Source organism: Lingula anatina, chromosome 2, assembly GCF_051362555.1.
Source record: "Lingula anatina isolate TDL-2025a chromosome 2, LinAna3.0, whole genome shotgun sequence".
In the NCBI taxonomy this organism is placed as follows: Eukaryota; Metazoa; Brachiopoda; class Lingulata; order Lingulida; family Lingulidae; genus Lingula; species Lingula anatina.
This window is the reverse complement of record NC_141768.1, coordinates 13,698,834-13,722,161: the sequence shown is the minus strand read 5'-3', so window position 1 is coordinate 13,722,161 and position 23,328 is coordinate 13,698,834. Positions and strand designations below refer to the sequence as shown.

Genomic DNA, 23,328 nt, shown 5'->3' with positions numbered 1-23,328 from the left:
AGAAAGTTGTAAGCATCCTTTATTTCTTTTCTCAGGTGCTTGCTGGGGAAGTTACAAAGTTGGCAACAATTGAAGTGTATGTACAAAATACCAAGCAAAACTACATAACTGTAAACTATGCCTATATAGATTTGAACTAAATTATCAACAGTGTGGCTCCCCAAAGAAATCTATGCTTATTGTTCACACTTGTAATCTGTCTGTATTCATACTATAGCAATATATTTCCTTCTATAATGCATAAATATAAGTCAAGCTGAAAAAGAAGAATGAACAAAACCAAATATAGATGAAAACCTACATTTTTAAATGTACAAAATAATACAGAACTTATTTAACATTACCAAGACTGGTATTTCACTAAAACAAGCATTAAAACTTTATTGAAGTTTTTTAAGTAGAATTTTTTTTTTGTTGAATCATAAAAAGCTAGTAGAAACTTGGCTGCATTCAAAGCCATAATGTGAGCATCATACCACGGAAATCTTCCAGGGACTTGGCTGCCACTGCTGTAAATAAACCCAGTGTAGCTTTGGTCCAGTTTGTCCAGGGCTTCACAACACAACACAAAAAAAAAAAAAAAAAAAGTCTAAAGTCATCTTTTGAAGTAGTTAGAGTCAACCTGGTAAGCATTGGTTCCACTTGCATGAAACTTGCTTTTGGTAAAATAATTAGATGGTGTATAAACTATATGAAACTCTGGTCAACTGGATAATTCTGAGCCAATTCTGGTTTATTTTCGGTGACAGCTAAGACTATTGCACATAATCAACCAATGCAGTACAGTGGCAATAATACATACAGACTTAGTATTAAGTACTCTTCAACAATGTTCACATACAAGGACACTTATTGTAATGGTAAGGAAAAAAAAGTAATAAAATAGAAAATGAGTTACAATTCTGATGGGACTTGCCCAGTCAAAAACGTTGTTCTTACTGTGCATGGCCCAGCCCATTCTATTTAGCGTACCCTCAACATTAAACTTATACAAAATACACACATAACAGAAAAATGTCATGTCATAATTCATAGTTAGTCTTAATCATCTACAGGTCTGCAACATACTTTGTATGATCAGAGGTTTATCTTTGGGACAAGGCCACCTAGTGGAGGCACAGTGTACTACCTACATGCAATATGCTGCATGTTATGATAATCTCATTTATAAATGTGCTTACAAGGGCGGCATCACTTTTGTCTGACAACCAAAATCTAATACGTTTTTTATTATTTGATCCCTTGTTTGTTGGTCAATGTGTTAGTCTACCAACAAGAAACCACACCCTTGTAATTGTCCCACTCCAATTTGGAAGACTGGTCTGCACCACCATCACTATGCAATACACTCTACAGATGGTTTCTCTACTAAGATCTGATCTACAAAACATTTTTGGAATGAACACTGGAATATGTAAGCAGGCAGAGTCGTGGCACCATATCTTAAGGTACATTTATATACAAGTACAAAATAGTACCCTCTTCCCAGCAATTGCAATATCACTCGGTCCCCACAAAAATAATGGACGTAAAAGGTGTGTTACACACTTTATAAAATTGATCTAACTAGCATTGCATCATTTCCACTAGGTTACTTGTGGTTCATATTTGAGTGAGAGCATTGCAAGATCAGATAATCATGTTGAGAAGGTTATTTTAAGAAATGGTGTCAAAGACTTCATTTGCCTTTGATAAAGAAGTTGGCTTGAAATATGGACCCCAAACCACCCAGATTATTTGCAATGGTCCAATGGCATGACTTGTAATTAAATGGTTAAGCAGTTATCAGTCAAGTGATATTCCATGCAGTGCAAACATGTATCACTGTTACTCAGTATGTTCAAGTAGTTTACTGAGTAAAACATATGCACTGGTTGGAACTTCACTTTACTTAAATTACCTCCTATTCCTAACTATGAACTACAACATATACAAATAATAATAAATACCAAATGCACTGGATAAGTTACAAACATGAACTATATAATAATATCTTAGTTTGATGATATAATTGAGAAAATATACAATGACAAGAAGCTTTCAAAGCTGTATTTTTGTTTTTTTTTAATAGTAATCTATATCTTTCTTCCCCTCCTGCAGATATATATTCTCATACAAGTATTTTTTAAAAATGATATACAGAAGAAAAAAAGAAAGGATGACGATGATGCAGATAAGTTTGGAATGTTGGTCAGACTTGAAGTGAGGAGTCTGACCTGCAGGGGAGTGGGAAGACCATGAAAAATGGCAAAAAGGAAAGTACACTTGGACTACAGGTATCATTTTTGAAACAAAAAAAATCTATTTCTGATAATTAAGCTAAGTGTGACTATACAGCAATTAAAACAGGAACAGAGGCTTAGCACCAGTGGTGGCATGCAAATTTGCTGCTGAGCTATGGGTTCCACAATTCAGTACATACAAAAAATTTACTGAGAATATTATTTAGTTCCAAGAAATATGCCCTTAAGGGTTTTTTAAAACACTCAAATCAGTAATTAAATTAAACCACCAGTATCTGGTTAAGAAATTAAATAAGTTTGTTTCAGTAATACAAAGGTTTTTACAGTACTGATTTTTTTTCTATTTGGAACGAGGTATCGACATTCTTTATTTTGCAAAGAAAGGCACATGCTGTAAAACTGAAACTCCTGGAAAGTCTGCAGCAAGAAAGGAATGCACACGCCCACACATCTGCCAAGTTATTGGCAGTCATTAAAAAGAAAATGAACAGACAGTTGCAGTTGCCACAGCAACAACAATAATAAACAAGCAATATTATATATAAATTATTCATTAACACTTAATTTGTCAGATTTTAATTGATAAACTTTTCACACCTTTCAACTTTTCTTTTTTTGAAAAAATGCTATATATATATTTATATTTAACACTTGAAACAGAAAACAAAAAAGTCTTACTCTTACATAGCTTATTCTGCTAATAACTCTGACCATAGCTTTGCAATGGGTCCATCAAAATCCTGTATTTTATCAATTAGGTCATAATATTAACATCATTTAGTTTCATCTTTTCTAGTTGGTCCATACCTGTCTTATCCATAACAAAGAAAATGGCTATATCTTCTATCAGCACCATATAATAATGTACACATTAACATCTTAAACAGTCCACCTTCTATTTGTAATACTAGGACTGCAAGCTGTAAGAGTAATAATGAAAATCGACTTTCTACATATAAGGGTTTGTTCCACCCTATTTTAATGTGTGCCTGATGAGGTGGCACTTTCTACCAACCGATCCCAATTCATGCCACTCTCAAGTCCTGTGGGAGTTTGGAAATCAGATTCATCTAAGTTAAACAATTCCATAACATCTTGGGGTTTTGGTGTAAGAATAGGGTCAGAAGGGAAAGCCACTGGTGCAGTGGCACTGAGTGGTGTCAGTCCCGTGTTTGGCATTATCACATCCAACCAATCAGACACGTCCATATTCATGGACTCTTCTGCATTGTCATTAAGTCCCAATGCAGCCAAGTTTGGTTCTGAACCATGAAAACTTGACCCTGATCCTTGGCCGCATTCTGCACTGGATGGAACATTAAGCAAACCATGCTGATCACACTGGTCTGTTTTAGGGTCTAAGCTCCTAAAGCCATCTGGCAACTCAAGAGACACTAAATCTGTGTCCGCACCATCCCAGTCCATTGATGGAAGGTCAAAATGGTCACTAAATTCACTGACCAAGTCCCCAGTGTTAATGGCATCAGGTATAGGCCCTGGTGAGGAAGAAATGGATGTGATATTCAATGGCGGTGGGGCCTTCTTGCCACTTCCATTGCCTCCAGGAGAATGCACCATTTTGACTGGTGACCCCCCAATTGTCACTGTTGTTGGAGATGTTATTGCCGGTGATGACGTTGTAGTTGTGATGTTGTTATTATTGGTAATGCTGGTACTGGGAATAGCCACCATGAAGGCTGGAGTCTGTGCGGTGACTACGATTGCACTGGAGGGTACTGTTGTTGCTACTGTGGAACCAGCAGTTGCCACGGTTCCCGTCTGAGCAAAAGAGCTGATTGCTGGCATGCTGATGGAGTGACCCAGGGCTTGAGTTTTAGGGGTTGGAGGAGGCTCTTGAGCAGCATCTGGGGGGAGTTCTATCAGAAAAATAAAAAAAATAAAATAATAATGAGAAGAAAAAACAATGGTAGAAATAATTGCAAAAACATTAGCAAAAAATATATATAGGACACACTGGATTAAAAAATTGATGTATTAAAGTTTGTCGTTAGCTTCAGCTGTATATCTTTTGCATCAATCTTAAACATAATTCCAATAACTAAGTATTTAAGTCTTCCTTAGTTATCTTATGTATTCAAAAGGAAAATCTTAATCCATGGATCAATCCTAGCTGAATCAGATAAGACTTGCTGTTTTTACCTCCAGATCTGATAAGTATTTCTAGCACATCATCCATCTGTTGACTCTGAGTCTTGGTAGCAGCAACAGCTGTTGGGGCAGGACTGGCTGCAGTGCTGTTGCTATTTCCACCATCCACATTAATAGGTGATCCCTGGAATATACAAAATTGTTCAGTTCGATCCAAAAACCAAATGATTTTTGATTGGCTCAAGCCATATGAACTTTTGTTCCAGCAAAATTTTCAGACAGACATTTCTGAATTGGCATCACCAAGATATTTGCAAAAGTTTAACATTTTTTTGATTACTTTTCTTTTACCATTGGTGAATTTTCATGTGCAAGTGTACACATGGTCTTGGTTAAAGCAAAAATAATGGCAAATGATGCAGGTCTCCGTTTTTATGGAGAGACATGACATTTACAACTAATGTAGTTGCCATGGTATCAGACCAAGCCATTATCACTGCACTTAGGTATTATCAGCACAAATGGGCCTCGGTAAATACCAGAACTGCTTAAGGGATAAACAAAATGAAATTATGAATAATCTTACAATGAAAAACATGTTGGCTCCTTCAAAAATGACTGTAAAGAATGTTACCTGTCTGTTTTTGACAGCATCATCATATTTTGGTGGCTCTCGAAGAGGAATTAGGAATGGTCCTGATAATGTCTTGCTGGCAGGGGTTTTGTTGAAACCACTATTGGTTGGTGAATTAGGCACAGATGATGCTCTAAGAAAAAATATGAATAACTTTTACTCAATTTCATTTACTTCATATATGAAATGAACAAAACTGTTGAAGTAAAATCTCTCAACTTTCAAAACAAAGCCCCCATTATTTCTTCCTCAGAATTTGTATTCTATATTGTGTGAAACAAGGCATCAGGATTTTCTCTACAGAGACAATGAGAAATAGTTTCTCTCTTCTTTAAACATATTTCAAAAACCTGGGACATTGTAGCAGAATGCAGTGTGTAAATACTAAGGTCATGCTGGGAGACAAAATGTACTCCTTGCTGTTGTTTTTCTTGTGAATTTCTCCCACGATAAGCTGTCAGCAAGTAGTTTTGATACCTGGAGTCAATTTATTAGAAACATTCTTTTTTAATGCTTTATCTGATACTCCTACTAAAATTAGCTTTATGTGTAAAAGACAGGAACCTTCTAATTGCGAGGATTTTGACAAAAAAATGATCAAGTTAAATTCAATGGTGGTATTATTAAAACAAGATGTAAATGTAAAACAACAGAGCTCTGCAATAACACCTGAGGTGATTTGAGGACTTCAATTTAAAGAAACACTCCATAGCCATCTTTAAAGGGGGAAAAGTGAAATTTCTAGTTATCAACATGTTAACATGTTTTTCTTTATCAGCATGAAGTATTTTCTTAAATTTCCCAAAATCGAAATAGATACATAGGTATAATGAGGCTATCTGAGAAATAGGAAACGCATCTCCAGAATATAATAATGACCCTGTACACCTGCTCCAAAATTACCTGACACCTAGTCCATCTAGCCAACATTAGCCCAAATACCTGAGCTTGCCTAACTATTGCTATTTCATTTTCCAAGGCACTTTATTTAAGACTTCAACCGCAAGCCTTGGATGTCCGACAGGTTTTAAACTGGTTCTTGGCTGTTGAGATTGTGGCTTGGGGCCCCAAGTACAAACAGAATAGACAGACTACGTGTAGAGAAAAACAGGCCTTGGAAGAATGCTTCAGCATACCAAACAAGACTAATGTCTAGCATGAACCTCAGAGTAACAGGTGTGTAAGATAACATAAATAATGAAGGACTATCTTTAATATGCAATTCTCAATCTTTTTTGATGGATGTGAGCGAGGCCTCTTTTCACATCATACAAGCTTGTGGAGATTTTTATAGACTTGGTGCTTGGCAACATTGTGTTAACAACACTTAGGATACTTGCCTAAAGAACCTGGTACTGGATTTACCCCTAAATCAGGTCTTTTCAACTTAACACTTGTATACATAGCATCTTTAGTTTACTACCATGCCAGTATACTAGCTAATTCAAAATAGCCACAAACAAGTAGGGAACACAGCCAAGAGCAAAATAATTATTTATTGGCACTGATACAAAGTTGGCCAAACCCATAAGCAATGCAAATGTACAGTAGTAAAAGTTCAGTATGGGCTAATTGTATAGACATACATACCTGTTCTGACTCAATCCATTGACTGGAACAGTTGTAGTAGCAGCACTGGTGCCAAGTTTGCCCACAACATTGATATTCATAGCATCCACAGGTTTGGAAGTGAAGACCAGCTGCTGACCATTGAGTCCAGTTGTAGCAAATAGTACCTTGTGTTGTCCCATGTTCAGGCTATCATGTAGAGACTGAGGCTGAATGAAGGTTACATTTGGTTTAGCCACTACTGCAGGACTGCTTGTACTGGACGAGATTGTGATACTTGGAACCACTTGGGTTTGGCTTGTATTGGCTTGTGTGACAATAGGTGGTGCTACAGTTTGTGTCAAAGCTGCACTACTACCACCACTGCTGCTGGTAGCATTCAACAGGGACTGTTGCTGCTGTAGCTGCTGAACAAGCAGTGTCTGCTGCTCGTGTTGCTGCTGAAGCAGCCTCAGCTGAGATTCTTGCAGTTTTCTTTGCAACTCTTCAATTGTCTTTTGCTGCTTTGCAACAAGTTCCTCTGTGGTGGCTGTCACACTGGACAGATTAGACACATTTGAGGTGTTTGACACACTACTGTAACAGCTAACTTGGGAATCAATAGATGGTGGGCCATTGAAACTCATGTTCAGGTCCACATCCATGGACTCCTGTGGTGCCACAGATGGTGGACGGGAAGCATCTATGGCCATTGGAATCGAGCTCTGACTGGCACTTGTAAGACTGTTCTTTTTCATGGGTATCCCCCAGGTAAATGCTGTTGGTGATGTAATGGACATGTCTAGGTCATCTGGAGACATGGGCGTGGCCACTGACTGGTTCAGTTCAGACAGTTTGTCAGGGGAGATAGGCGGAGAGGACATAGACACATTGCCTGCCTCATCAGCACTGTTAGGGATCTTCTGTGGTTGTGGCTGCGTTTGGGGTTCCTGCTTGATCACCAGCTTAGGGGGAAGTTTGGACTGTTGTGAGTTAGTGCTAGCACTCAATGTTGTACCAGCAGACTGTACACCAGTGGTAGAATTCTCATTCCATGCACTGAGAATGGAATCTACATAGGGCTTTAAGCGTTCTATTAAGTGTGGCTTGGACCCAGACACCGGTAGATTTCTCTTTTTCAACTCTGCCTTCAGATCAGCCACTTTCAAATCTTCCAGCGTTTTAGGTTTAGGTTGCTCTGATGATTGCTGTGTTGAATGGTGTGGACTAGCCTGTTGTGGTTTTGTCTGTTGAATGGGTTGAGACGATTGCTGTTTCTGTGATTGATGCTGCTGCTGATGCAACTGCTGTTTTAACTGCTGAATTTGCTGCTGTTGCTGCTTTTGTTTTTGCTGTTGTTGCTGTTGCTGCTGCTGCTGAAGAGCTACTTGGTTATGTATTTGAGGTGGAGATTGCAGAGGCAGCTGTTGAGGAGATGGCTGGTGAACTTGAATCTGAAGTTGTTGCTGAGGTTGCTGCTGCTGCTGTTGTTGTTGTGGAGATGGTGGTGGAGGTTGTGGAGATTGTATTGAAGCCACCTGCTGTTGCTGCTGCTGTTGTTGTTGTTGTTGTTGTTGTTGTTGTTGAGATTGTTGCACAGATTGTGTTGTTCCACTTGCTGTCACTGCTGCAGGTGTGTTATTCAGTGTCACTGTACCTGTCTGTGTTGCTGCCTGGTTAGCTGGAGACCCCTCCGCAGCACCACCGGCCTGTTTAGCAGGCATCAGCATCATGTTCCTCTGCTGGAACTCAAGTTGCCACTGCAAGAACAACTGCTGCTGTTGTAGAAGAATGTGATAAGGAGTTTCTGCATTGCTGCTGTTCTGCTGGTTTTGTTGCACCTTGGATGCATTTGGTGGACCTTTATATTCATGGAATTTGATTACCTTTGATTTGGTGGCTGGTTTTGGTTTGGCTTTATTTTTCCTGTTCTTTGAGCTCCCACTGGAATTATAATTGGACTTGGAGGAGGAGTTAGAGGAAGATGAGACACCTGCTTGGGTGACTGTGTTGTTAATTGGAACAAATGACTCAGAGGTGATAGGAGGTCCATTGAAGGTAAAGCTTCCACTGCTGTTCTGGATCTTCTGCATGAAGGACCCCAGTTCTGGTGGTGATGGAACAGACGAGGAACCCCCAATTGAGGCCTGTGTGTTTGTATCAGAGTCATCAGCCGTGGACGGTGATGGAACCCCCTCACTGTTACTGTTATCGTCCTCTCCAAATACAAATAGATTTGAGTCATCAGTGCCAACTGATTCACAGGTCTTATGGAAAGATATGGAGCCATCTGGAAATAAGAAAGCGAATGAATCAAATTTGTTATATCCAGGCAAAAAAAAAAAAATCCAAAAAATTTTGATTCACTATAGAATTACAGTAGATTTTAAGATCAAAGCACTCTGAAAATAAGGTATACTCCTGGATTTGTAAGCACCACTCCAGAAAATGTATCCCCGATACCTCCCTAAGCGTGTTCCTATATCTCTGAATACCCTGGTTACATGCTGTTAAAACAAGGAACACATAACTTTCATGTAGAGACCTACCAGAAACTATAACAAATATACAGGGTGTATAAGAATTTATGTCAATAACTTTTTTTTTTTTTTTTTTTGATAAATGACTAAGAAACAGGATCTTGAGCAAATTCAGTCTGCCATTTTATCTAATAATATACCATGTGCAAGTATCAACTTTTCACATGTAAATGATAAAAATGATTTGCCATGATATTTTCAGTTATGTTTTTCCCACCCTGTAATCGATAAGCAAGGGCTACAAGGACTTCCTGGAGTCACTGAAAATACAGACTTAACTTCACATGGAGAGATACAGAAAATGATTAGAAGTAATGCAAAGAACAAATCCACACCTTTGATTTTATTGATAAAACCACCCTCTGCTGGCAGGATGTTGTCTTCCACCAGTTCCAGAGGACCTGGGCGATGAGATAATTTTTCATTCAACTCATCAGCAACTCTTGCTCGCTTCAGCTGCCGCTGTTTTTCATGCAGTGATGGATCAGCTTTGCTGTCTGTATGAAACAGAACAAGAAACAAAAATAAGCACTTGGGTCATCTTACTTGTTTCTTCTTGTTTCATATGTTCTAAAAAACTTATCAAGAGTAAGATCAAAATGCAGATGTGCTTGCACTAATTGCATTAAAATAAATGTGAGCCATTGATGTGAGTAGTGTTAAATGGATAAGTAACATTAATTATAGAGTGCTTAGAAGTCTATGCTGTGGAAGTTTACCTGGAAGATCAGTCTCAACACCCACCTATCCTCCTACAGAGGTAGACACCATGCCTAACATAAAATATTACTGATGTTTAACCTTTTCTTGCATATTAACCTAGCTGTAAATAACAGGATTGCTGTCCATTATATCATCTCATCCAGGTCAAAAAAATGATCAGATCAGTTGTTAATTGTGTGGAGGTGGTATGTGGGGGAGAGGCTAAAATCTGTTTCTCAGCCAAAAAATAATGTGACCTGTGAAGTTGCTAAAAATACTTTTTAGTGTTTCATTTTTTGCAAATTCTTTCAGCAAGTAAACAACCAGTCATATTGTCAAAAGAAACAGTCTTATTCAAAATTAATGTAGAATGACTAAACACACCCCAAAATTGCATTCAAGCACTCCCCCATATTCGCTATGTAAATTTGGAATCACAAATGCTTTAAATCACATTTTGCTGATGAACCGAGAGTGTTGCCAAATTCTGAAGATGTTGGACTTCTAAGACAATCCTTCTAGAACTCGGAAGTGAAGAAATAAAGAAAGCCGATTCCTGACAGTAATATGACTTTGTACTGGCCAACTGCTGTGGGGTTAAATGTAGAGTCAGCTGCAAAAGAACATTGCCAAGGACAACAGGCTCTTGGGCAGGCTCTTGTGTCTAGAGTACTACGCAGCATCAGACAAAATGAGATGGAGTTCGCCTCAGATCTGAAGTTTGTTGTAATTAGTGGTCAAATGTGAAAGCGTCTGTGCTTAAATGATATCAAGGTACACAAGCTAGACCCCTCGATTTTTTTCTTGTGTGAAAAAATCTTAGCTAAGTGTTGCTTCTTCTTGGTTGCTCCCTTCATACCCCAAATTTTACCAACATTAAATGAACATGAGCAAATTTGTTTTCTATTCCAATGAAAACAAACATGTTTTGTCTTAAGATTCTTAAAATGTATCATAGGAGAAATCACAATAATCTGATCAACTTCTCAGGAGTTACCCTAAGTAGGAACAAATTTTCACTTCCCATAACACGCTAATCTTCCCTTAAGTCCTAAGCAGGGACTTTTCTGATCATTTCACATTAAGCCACTCTCCAGAGAGAAAGAGAGAGTGAGACAACAGCTGATGTCTTAATTACTAAAAAGCTTAATGAATTACTGTTAATTCCTGCCTGGTCACTCAGGGAAACCTATGATAGGGGGAGAACTCCGCTGTTCTATCCAAACAAACACCTGACCACAGCTTCCCTTTCACCTGCCAACAAACAACACACCTTGCAGTTGTTTTCTCTTTCACCTCCTCCTGTCTTCACCATTATACTCATTCAAGGCCCTTCTGTGTTGTATTTTTGTTCTTGCTTCAGGATTCCTTGAGAGTTAATGGTGAAATAGCAGGGGCAGAGATGAAATAGTCCCAGGCAGGCATGCTGTCCAAACACTAATCTCACTGCTGGCTGACGACAGCATTTCTTAATTAAAAGAAGGGAAGAGGGAACATACAGGTAGATTCTACAATAGGGAAGATATTACTGAATTTATATGTGATAACAAGATTTCCTTTTTTATGTATGGCAAATACCTACCCAGTGTCTTTAGGCTCACATACGCACAAAATAACCCAAATCTTTTTTATTCTTTATGATAAAGAAATGAAAATACCTTTCTGTCAGTGAAAATATATTATTCATCTGCCACTAAAACATAAAAATCCAGCGAGGTCAAACTCAAGAGGCAATACAAGAATTTGAAGTGAGTCAGATCATCACTTTTGATATGGTACACTGACAGTGGTGCACGTTGAATTATGTGCAGGTAAAAAAGATAAGAGCATTTTCACTTCTTCAGCCACACACCAAGTACAGGGCACACCAAGATATTTGAAATACATTTTAACCAATTCTAAATGTCTTATTCATGGAGATATTTTTCGCATGAGGCAACTTTCAATTTCCCAATATTAGAAAGTGTGCATGCGCACAAGTGTATGTGCTTTTGTGCTTTAACCTTACAATTCATGAATATTGTGAAATCTGGTTTTGCTTCTACCTTAGATAAAGCATTAACCTCAGTTTGGTTAGGCTTTTGAACAGACCTACGCCATTGCAAGGACAATTTCCCTGGTACATTTAGGAGCCCATTATGTACTATTTTTCTTCTGCTTAACAGAAGTAGCAGTAGTTAAGCAGGTGAAACACTCATTAATATTTACAGAACTTCAGTTTTCATGGTAGGCAGTACTTGCTCTGTATTTTCTTAAACTGGATAAGTAGCCTGAAACCACTCTGAATTTTTTACTCCACAATTGCCCTGTCTGTGGTCAACTTTAGATACACTTTATCATGGTACAAGGTTGGCTACTACTAAAAGTCCACCTATTGCAGTGATACTTTACCTGTGGCAGCTTCTATCACTGAATTTGTTTACTATGTAGTAGCTATAATGTTTTGCCTTTTTATGAATGTAGGTTGTATGCAAAACTCACCTTCTAAAATATGGTGGTCAACCAGAGACTGTCTGTCTGGACGATTCTGGATTTTGTGTCTGATCAAGTCTCCTGTCTGTAAAACAATATTCAGAACATGTAAGTTAACAGTTACTGAACATTTTTTGAAGGATTAACCTTTTCATCCTGTGTGTAAAAAATTTTCTGTAAAAAATGTGACATGCATTATGGCATCTCTTCGTGGGTGTTATTCATGTTAAAATAATAGCAAAGTACATGAATCCAATACAAAGCAATCTACTGGCAAATGGCACAAAGAAAGAAGTCCAGGAACATGACTTGGTGTTACAGTGATGCATTCTTGCACATGGCTGTCAGCTGATGTGGAGGAAAACCTACCGCAAACTCAGTTTACTTTCAGTCCATTCATGTCCATAAACTTCCATGTCATTATAAATACACAAGTCTGTCCCGCATGCTTAAGTGCTTTACTGCCTACTGTTCTTGTCAATGTACAATCATCAACATAGGCCAATGTGCTGATTACATGAACAGTTATCTAAACAAACAAAATCCCTATCAATTCTTTTCTCCTTTCTTTATCCTTTTTTTTTTTTTTTTTTAATTTGAGTTTCCCTTAGCTCTTACAAGATATTTCCCATAAATTTACAAAATTAGTGTTAAATAAACGTCCCAATTCCCTTTCTGTACTTGTCTGATGTCAGTGGTGATGTCACTTAAGACCTATTCCTGGCAAGCAGACAAGTACTCCCCAAGTTAATATCAACAATGTAAATTGATTATACCTCTGTGCTGATTGCAATTAACAACAAATTTACACCACAGACCAATCTGACCAAAAGTCAAAACATTTAAGACTGATAATGTGGGTAAATGTGCTTCAATGGGAATTTTCAATCTAAAATCCATTTGTTAATTTTCCTCTGTGGTACCATGATTACCATGTTTACAATACGTTTTCCTGCTGTTTTCTTAATATTCTTGGTAATTTTCATTCCAGTTTGGAGTCACTACATACAACATCTGAAGATATTCAACGGGAATAAGGAAAATTTTGCACTAAAAATCAATATTGGCACACATAAAATACACGATCCTTCCACCAAAATAAAAAGTATCTAAAAATTACTGGGATAAAACATGGCACTAGAGCAGAGATGTAATAAAATTTTTGTCTGAAAATTCAGTTGGGATTATGTGATCCCCAAAAATAGCATTAACCTTTCATTTAGTGTGCCAATGAAGAAAGATGAAGGGATGTGCTCATTTTTTTGGAAACTAGCCCAGTGTCCTAGGAGAGACATTACACAATAAATCATCATTAACAGGACTACAAAATAGGAAAAAGACAAGACAGATTTCTCTGAACTGTACTCCATGCCACAAGCATAAAGCTTGGTTTAAGGTGGGACTGTTCATTGATTCCTGTGAATGGAATTGGACTTTCAAGATATTGGCCATTAATTTCATGTTCACATTTCATTATCTTTTTTATTTCTATTGTTGGTGCCAAAGAGAGGAACATGCACAGTAAAAAAAATAAATTTTTGAATTTCCTTTTTATCTTTCACCTGAGAAAAGACACCAACTGCCTTTCTTTGGCACTACCGACAAACAAACAGCTGAAACCCCCTCAGACATTCAAAAATAAGAATGACATCTTTTTTTTCCCCCTTTTTTCATTTTTAAAAAAGTCACCTTAAAAAAAACTGTTATTTTTAATGTTTGCCCTGGGCTGAAGTACCTGGTTTAATTAGAATGAACAGCCAGCAAGGAAGACCAGATGGCTCACGACAATTTGGAGCCCTATACATCACCCCATGCTTGCGTCACACTCTGTTCAAATCGTTTGCTTTTAGTGATAATGAGCTCGTAGTGGAGCTTGCTGTAAGAAGACACACAAGAGCTCTTCTGCTTCTAATGGGGAAAGAATTTGATATTAAACTTGAATTAAATGCCACAGCCTGGAGTGTAAATTTAGCCATAATTGAAACTCTCGGAGTCTGTTGTTTCTGATCATCTCTTCCTAACAAATTCAACATTTTGACATGTGCCTGGTCCTCTTCCTGTTTCTAAGTACAACACAGATATATTATGATTTGAGGAGCATTTAATTCCTTCAGTCACAAATGCCATGCAGAGGGGTTATGGCACATACTGAGATAATGTCTTTTGTTGGAGGTAAAAAAGATGATAAATTCCACAATATCACTCGAATGATGAGCACTTTGGAGAATTAGTTTAGGCACAAATCACTTTGGGTCCTATTTGTGGGCTTGTGTTTTTCATGCTGTTTTCACAACATGTTGAATGATCCATTTTAGTCACTCGTTTCATTTGGGTGGTATTCTTTATTCAATTTAACAATAATCTAAAGTCAAATTAGAAACAGTACCTTGCCTGGAACAAAGCCTGGCATCCATGTGGGATGCTCCCAGTCACTGTCAGACTTGTAATTGGGAAAGCCTTTTCCAAAGCACAAACCTTGCTTTTTAGGCATCTCAACTATTCACCCATCTTTTATACCATTCCTGGTTTTACATACAAGATGCAAGGTATTTACTTTTTTGACACACAAAGTTTAAATTTTTTCCCAATCTTTGTTTAGGTCTAGGCTCTGTCTATGTTGCCATCTGCCTTCACAGCAGATAAAACTACAGTTAGCGTAGATCTCAAAGTAAAAGTAGCGAGTATCATACGCCAGTTTACTTTGCATTCCTCCTAACATTTTAAATTTTCAAGTCAACTTGGGTAAACACCGGTAATCAGTTCTGGTGCCAAGTCAAGTTAATGGAGACCATGCAGGAGAAATTAAAGCAAATCACAGAAGAAGACAAGGTGATGTGCCAGAAGATTACTGAGAACAGAAGAGATAGCAAACTCTCACAGTGGCCCCCAGGTGGTGACTTCACTCAGGTGGGAGGGTGGACTATTTTCCCTTGGGACTGTTACATCTGACCTCACTCAGTCAACAATGAGGGGAGAATGGATGACTTGGGGGGGGGGGGGTTAAACAGTGTTTTATCCCCATGATGGTAAAAATAATCCATAGACAAATGGATTACAACTTCAACTATTTTTTTAACAAATTGCTATTTATTAATCCTTAAATTTAATTCCTGAGATAATTCTTAAGCAAAAGTAATCTTGATATAGAACCCCAGACGGGGGGCAAACCAATTGGACAGTGTTTAAATAAAATGTTGATGTGTCTTACCCTTGCTCTCTCTAACTGTTTCTGTTGGTGGGCAAATGCTGGCGGTGTTTTCAGTGCTAGAAAAAAAGGAAATGTGTTAATGAAAAGTAATTGAAAAAAGTCACCATAATACTTCTTAACAACTTGTGATTAATCAAATTACCTTTGAACAGTTTTATAAAGCAAATTCAAAAACTACAACAAGGAAAACATTTGTGTTATAAAACAAATCTTTTTTCAATGTGTTCTGCTTTATGACTTTCATTAGATTGTAAAGCTATTTTATAAGCAATTCCAAACCCCAAATCACATCTCCTGGTAAGTTTCATTAATTGATTCAAGGCAGACATAGGCCTAACCTGTCAAGTCAATTCACACTTCCTGCTTGAAAGGATTAAATAGCATTTAAAGAAAAAAATTAAAATGGGACACAGATGCCTTGGAAATTTAGATTATCAACTTTTCAACCAGGGGCGACAGACATATATTCATAAAGCACCATATCCTCCATCAATAACATTGGTGACCAGGGGAGAATAAACGGTCAGTGGAGCAAAGAAAGCCTGCTGAAAGACTTTTACAATGGTCAAACCCTCTGTTCATATAATTATACATGATGTTTGCCCCAACATGAACATTAATACCAACGACAAGACTGATGACTACAACCAAACAGTATCGATTCCTTTGGTCATGTTGCCAAATTTTCAAAAACTAATGTGCTACAAATGAATGTGCCATAATAATCTCTCTACCAGCCAGCCTGATATGGTAGGCCAGTAGATTGGATGAGACAACATGTCAACTGTCATCAGATCTTTATTGATCACTTTGCCGCAACATTTGATTTTCAAAAGACTCTTTAAAAACTTGTGTTAATGTGTCTGCAGTTTTTTTATTGGGTGTCTTTTTTGGTCTCTCCCTGTGTTGAAGTACCTTTATGTCCAGGCCACACGTCACTGGTGATTCTGGTTGAGAAGGAAGAGTTTTTCCAACAAAAGTTTGCACACCCCAAAGTAAATGTGGCGAGACTAATACAAGAGGTGCAAAATGCAGCAATCCCCCTTTAATGGCAACAGACCAGAAATTTGTACCAAAATACTTTCTTCCACATCTGCAAAACCTCTGGCTTCATAATTCTGCTGGGTTGATAAAGAACACAGTTTCTCCATTTAACATGGTCAATTTACAAAGACAGCCCTTGGTTTCAGCCTCAGCGTCAACAACATAAACACAGATTAATTCTGGGGAAGCAGAAGTGTGGCTGTGCTGTACAGCGATGAAATGGCTGACTTGCTCCCATTATACAAACATGGTGCTAGCCCCCCCCCCCCTTCCCTCCTTTCTAGTATCACCAACCAGACATGCCCCAAGTGTGGAGAGTCGTGTGCCAGGCATCACACCAAAGTCTCCCCCTCCTGCCACGTTTACTAAACAAGATCCGTTGGTTGGCTTGTGCCTATGACTCTCTGTCTTGTCAGCAGCGCAAGCCTTTGTGATTTATTACTCAACTTTGCTGCAACATCTGTTGTTCTCTGCCTGTGAGGGAAAAGCAGGGAGAGCAGACAGAGTGCAATTTTACTGGTAATTTGCTTCAACAAATGAATAAATCCTATTAAATGAAACAATCTAAGCTTTTCACTGATATGATAGTAAATCTTGTCTTTGTATGAAAACATGACTAGCAGCTCATCACTGCTCCAATCAAAGAATTCATATCTATTGCTTTACACAGTGTTGAGCGATTCCGTGTAAAATGGTGCCACTTCAGGTGAGACTATCTACATCCCTCCTGATTGCAGCATTCTGACATCAATAACTACAACATGATGATAAAATGGTGTGAAACATGCGGATGCTAGTGCCTTATCTTCGAGAATTACCTCAAGGGCCAGAGAGGCAGATCAGAATGGACATCCCACTTTGTTATTTACCACCTTCCAAATGATTGATAATGGCACAGGCTGTTCTGGACCAATTGTTCACCTGGTAACCAAGGCTAGCAGCATACTTACCCGACCACCGGGAATGCAGGAACCAGGACAGAAAATTTGCGCGAAAGAGAATGCCAGGCAATGTAAACTTATACATAATGTCAAGATTCTATTGCAGCTCAAAGTATGACATTGAATAACTGATGATTTTTGATTTCCTATTTTTTTTTTCTCAAAGGCTATGGGATATGATATATGTATCAAGTATACATTTCAAGATGTTAGAATACAGGAAGACAGAGTACCCTATAATACAAGAAGAAAAACTCTGGGGAGTTTTTGGTATTTTTATTGTTAAGTTTATTTGGTACAAAGCTGAGAGCTTCCTTCGTAACTCATTACTTCAGTATCCTAAACCCAAGTCTACATGACAAAATGTCAAGAAAGTCAGAAAGAAAAAAGAATTTTGAAAGACGTGTTTTTATAGGCAATGTGTTTTTACATGCTGTTGGTTACATGGCGTCAGTCACATTACCTGAGCTGCCCGCTAAAGCACATTCTTTTAAAGGTGCAGTCTCAAATGGAATTTCTCTTCTGAATATTCCCAAAGTCACTGGGTCAATATTTGACCATTTAGTCTTCCATAATTCTAAATCTGAATCAAACAGTTTTATCTAATGGGGTATAATTGGCCAAGAGCATGGCAGATCACTAGGGAAATCACATTATAAGTGTGTGAACAATTTGTTGATATCCCAGTATAAACTTATGGCCTATTTCCTAATGTCTATTGGAGATTCCAATAAGACTGAGGTTTATACAGTTTGATCAGGCCAAATAAACAGTGGTAAACTGGCCATGCCGCTGGACACTCATCCTCAGACTTTGTGGCAAGAAACCATGGAGTCAGCACACACGCATACACTCACATACATACACATTCAAACACAACCATGCCAGGGGCCGGTTTCACAAAGCAGTAGTTAGTTAGAACAACTAACTACTGAACTACCTCGCTAACGAGCTAACTTAGCGATTTTCGAGGGGTGTTTCACGAAGCAGTAGTTAACTCATCGCTAAGTTCAGTCGTAAAGTTCGGTCGTTAGTTCTCTCGTTACTCACCGTAGTCTCGAAACCGTCTGCCGGAAGTGGAACTCTCGCGTAAAAGTGTCACGAAAGCACTAACTCTCCAATTTTTGGTGGCTGGAAATGCATAAGAACGTCTGCTTTGAGGTCGTCGTAAAGAATTTCCACCACCTTTTTGCCGCTCTTTTTGTCACAGCTAGGCACAACCTCTCGTAAATTGCATCATCGTGTGTATATTCTAATAGATTCTGCCTTTCATGAAAACGCCGTAGTCTACGTTGCCGTCTGGCGGTACGGATAGCAAGAAAGGTAGCCGCCATATTGGATACAAAGACAAACGACAGACAACGGTAACTAAGCAACCTTTTTATTTCACTCATTACGCATGCGCACGATGAAACTCTAGAGTTAGCGACTGCTCTGACCAGTCGTTAAATATCCAAGGTAACAACGAGACAATAAAGAGCGAGAGAACTAGCGACTGCTTCGTGAAACGGCACTATAACTAGCGAGAGGCTAACTACCGATCGCTAACTAACTACTGCTTTGTGAAACCGGCCCCAGATTGCTTGTGGTTTTGTTTGTGTGGAGTTGGGATTACAACATGTTCAGATCATTGAGATAGCCTGTTGCCTGCCCACTTGGCTTCTGAAAACTTTCAAATTTACTATACTATACTACTACCACTGCCAAAACTACTACTACTACTACTACACTGCTTCTGCCATGCAGAACAGTTGCAGTTCTGGGAGAGATTCATTCACAGAACATGTTGTTGTCCACCCTGCCTGCTCTGGCCACCCTGTCTTTCCATTAAATGATTAATGCTTTCTCTATGTGTGAACTGTGCCTGTACATCCAACTGTATCCCAGGCCAGTGATACTGGACACCGCAACACTGCTCCCACCACCGCTCACTTTTATTCCCTTAATTTGTTCCCCAAAGTCTGAAGTTTACTAAAGCGAATCCAAAACACTGTCCAGCTGAAAACAATAAAGTTTCAGTGAAGAAAGAATATGGCAGAGCTGGTCAGTTGGTGCATCAAAATGCAGTCCTAGTTTAATTTAATTCAACAACACAACACTAAAAACCCAGAGCTGCCACAGAAACACTTAAAACTACAAGACACCAACAGTTAATACTGTAAATTGAATTTGGCCATCTTTGGCTGCTGCTTATTGGGGATCTGGCACAAAGTTTGATGACATCCTGTCCAAAGTTGAACTTATATTGATTCTACCAAAATGACTTCATTTTTCTTACATAACAAAGTTCATGGTCAGTCCCAAATCCTTTCATATTTCTTTTCTCTTTCTGGTGATATTATTGGCAAAGTTGGTCTATTCAAAGGGCTTGACTGAGTAAACAAATTATTAGAAATCATCTGTTTGTGCCTTGGTTATCTCTTATCAGTCCTGACTATGGATAGCCAATACTGGGCAATGGTCAGTGGCCCCAGTATGCAATGATAGTCATACTTCACAGAGACTGCAGATGGCACAAAAATCACAAGCCCGTGGAATTATTCAATGGCCACCATGAAAATGGCTTTTGCTTCCTGGCCAGAAATCTAATGGTATTCATCTGCATCTTAAGCCTAGGTTCCCAAAGAGATCATTCTGACAATGGCAAGAAGGAACCAGCATGCACTGTCTTGTGACCAACCCCCAGCAGAACATACATGTAGCTGTGAACTAACTATCATGTCAGGGTTTAATTAGATTACAGCCAATGTTTTTCCTACTTCCATACTACACCCACTTCTGCAAGATGATTCCAGCAATGGAGAGAGATCCACCTCCTTGCTGGCATTCCTGTGATTCAAACACACGGGTCAGTCACTCGATCTCAAGTATCCCCCAGATCTACATTATTTTATTGATGAAGATGACCAATGCTTCCTTCCCACTGCTGTGCTAGGTTAAGATGGGACACTGTGTGGAGGGACAAGGCAGCAGCTGATTAGCAGTGGTGATAATCCCAATCTTACATCATATTATGTCTCCACTGATTGCAGTCCAGAGAGCATCTGTGTTCCCATAATGAAAATTTTCTGAAGGGAAGCAGTCTGTTCTCATGAAAGTTAATTGGGGTCAGACTTTTCAGAGTCTGAAGGAGATATGCTTGGTGATATCTAAATTAGTGTCTTTCTCTGCCCCTTTTCTTGCTAGGCATAAAATGAAAATGGCATATGGGCAAGACTTCAGATTACACAAAAGGAATGAAACAAAATGGTTTGGATATTTTTTGTACAGATTTCACTGAAAGTATATGCAAAAAAAAACAACACAGTCAAGTAGACTGAAATGAGCCAAAATGGCAAGTGTACTCAAATCGGGCAAACTGTTTTACATGTTATACTTACAGGGATAAATTCCTTGTTCTACTAGTTCACTGATTGGTCTTCTAAGCATCAATTTCCTCTTCAGAGCTAAAATTAAAAAAGACAAAGATCAGAACAATAATACCAATCAACTGTTGAATCAAGTGTTCCATTCAGTTGAAAACCATGTACCTCTTGACTATTGTGTGATACATAGTGATAGAATGAGAAGAAAGTGCTCCAAGGATAGTAACTAATTACTGTTCCTAGAGCTATTGTTCTCCTCAGTTACAAATTTTGTTAAGAGACCAAAACAAGTTGACAAATCCATTCCTTCTTTCTTTACATGTGGTTTTCATTCACTCACCCTAAAAAACAAGCATAGGAATTTTATGTAAAAACATCTACTACTTCTTTCTGAACATCTGTCCTTCATCCACTCATCCCAATGACCCTCCTCAATCAGTATGATAACTGTCCTTCTCTTCACCCTGTATCTGTATCGAGATACTTAACACAAGCATCATAGCACAAGAAAAGCCTATATATTCCATACTTCTAAAAGATTTTGGCACAGGCCTTTTCTTTTACAATTACATTTGACTTTGCCACATCCAAGTGCAGTATTAATTGGAACAAGGGGCATCTGGTGACACCTCTGTAGCAGTTAAATGGGCTGATTTATTAACCACAAGAGTTAATTCAACCTTTTAGGCTTAGAGGATAACACTCAGTCTAAACAGGAAACTAAGCTTGCCTGGCCCTCGGCATAGTGTTATGATGTCAATCTCTCCTCTACTTTGTTAAAAAAAAGACATCTGATAACAAATCTTGTCATTTAACTTTTTAAACACTGGCACTCGCAGATCACATTAAGATAATTTGACCATGAGTGTCAAACATGACCACTCCATTTTTATTGGATAATGTAGGCGCATGCGAACATGAAGCCTTTAAATACCACTAAGACAATTAAATGAGCAGTCTTTGTAGAATTCATATTAGGTGAGCAACTGCAGTCAATTTTCCACAGCTCTTATACAATTAAATACTTCAGTGGACATAAATTTTTTTTAAAAACTTAAAGGTTCTCAAGAAGCCTTTTTTTTTTTTTTTTTTTTTTGAGGGGGGGTGGAGCATTCATTTGCACATGTGTGCACATTAGTATATAAAACTGAATATCGTAACTGTTTTTTCTGGGTATACATTTAGTCAATTATACACAATACATTCAGTTTCTCATTCGACTGATACCACAACATTAAAATAATGATTTCTACAACCCATATGGACCTAGTTAAATTCTGGTTTTGATTTCAAAGTTGTCATCAAGGTAATTCATCCATAAAAAAACCAAGGGAAATAAAAAAAAAAAAAGAAAAAAAAGTGCTTCTAAAAAGTTTGGGCAAGAAATGGAGAAAACATCCTTTTCAATGCTTCACTTGTATAATGCTGCGAAATAAACCCAGATAAAATGACATCAGTGTTATGGGTGCTTAGGTAACATACCTAACCTTTTCAGATGGGGCACATCCTGCTTCAATGCAATTTCCAATGCCAGTAAACCTTTCTCATTAAAATTCAGAATGTGTGACTAAGGTAGAGGCATTTGTTACCTCTACAGGAACTGACAGATTTATACATCACTATCACACTCAGCACTTCCATACAACACTCCAGAGAAATAGAGGAAGTCTAATAATGACCATTATGTTTAGGAGAAACTAGCATCATAACCATCATTATTATCATACTATTCAAACATCTAAGTCAAATATTTTGAAACCATTTCTACTATGATTATTAGAGAATGGCAATTTGAGCAGCATAATCATTACAATATTATGAATATCATGTAGTGTTATTAGTAAATAAATAGACTAGAATTATGTTATAATGCATAATGGCATCCAGGAAAACATTAAACCAAAACATAAACAGACAACAAAAGCTTTAAAATTGAAGTACTCACTCTCTTTATTCTTATCCATAGACTGTTGCAGGGAATATTCCTCTAAGGAGTTTTGAGGGCTTGTTGGAGATTGCTGCTGTTGTTGCTGCGTTGTTTGCTGTTGATTTTGTTGCATTTGCTGTCGTTCCTTCTCCTTCTGTTCATGCTCCATCCTGCAGTCTTTGCAATAGAATTTATGAATGTACTGGATAGCTTCAGTGTCTATACGGGCTCCTCCATAAAAAGGGGACCAGGGCACATTGGAAGAATCTGTAACAATACAGTTGTACAAAGGGTTCATTAACTCACTGAGTTTTGCAAGCTCAGCTTCCACGGCCGTTGCAGCCATGACTGTGTTCCAATGCAATCTCTCCTCTTCCTTCCTTTACTCTTCACATAAATGACTGTAGTGTCAGGCAGCCAGCTATAAAAACAGCAGCAAGGAAGATTAGTTTATAATCAGGAGTGAGGCTACATAAATAATTAGTGCCACATGTTGGATCCCTCAGCCACACGCCAAACAGATAGAATCACCAGTCAGAAACCAGCATGCTCGGCATTATTGTCAGGTAAGATTTGACTTTCACCCAATCACAGT

At 38.2% G+C, this 23,328-nt stretch overlaps 1 protein-coding gene across 4 annotated transcripts in view; it reads right to left on the bottom strand.

Moving 5' to 3' along the window:
* Window positions 1-2: 2 nt before the first annotated feature.
* LOC106155604 (uncharacterized) overlaps window positions 3-23,328 on the bottom strand; it is a 72,077-nt gene continuing 48,751 nt past the window's right edge. For 3 of the 4 annotated variants that reach the window (XM_013530504.2, XM_013530500.2, XM_013530501.2), the window contains 9 exons: window positions 22,752-23,000; window positions 20,822-20,887; window positions 15,457-15,512; window positions 12,258-12,333; window positions 9,410-9,571; window positions 6,577-8,824; window positions 4,987-5,119; window positions 4,404-4,536; window positions 3-4,120 (listed from right to left, as the gene is read on the bottom strand). In XM_013530504.2, coding sequence (XP_013385958.2) covers window positions 3,222-4,120; window positions 4,404-4,536; window positions 4,987-5,119; window positions 6,577-8,824; window positions 9,410-9,571; window positions 12,258-12,333; window positions 15,457-15,512; window positions 20,822-20,887; window positions 22,752-22,902 — 3,924 coding nt within the window. In that variant the 5' untranslated portion in view covers window positions 22,903-23,000 and the 3' untranslated portion in view covers window positions 3-3,221. The remainder of the gene's footprint in view (window positions 4,121-4,403; window positions 4,537-4,986; window positions 5,120-6,576; window positions 8,825-9,409; window positions 9,572-12,257; window positions 12,334-15,456; window positions 15,513-20,821; window positions 20,888-22,751; window positions 23,001-23,328) is intronic. The other variant, XM_013530502.2, reaches the window with a different exon arrangement.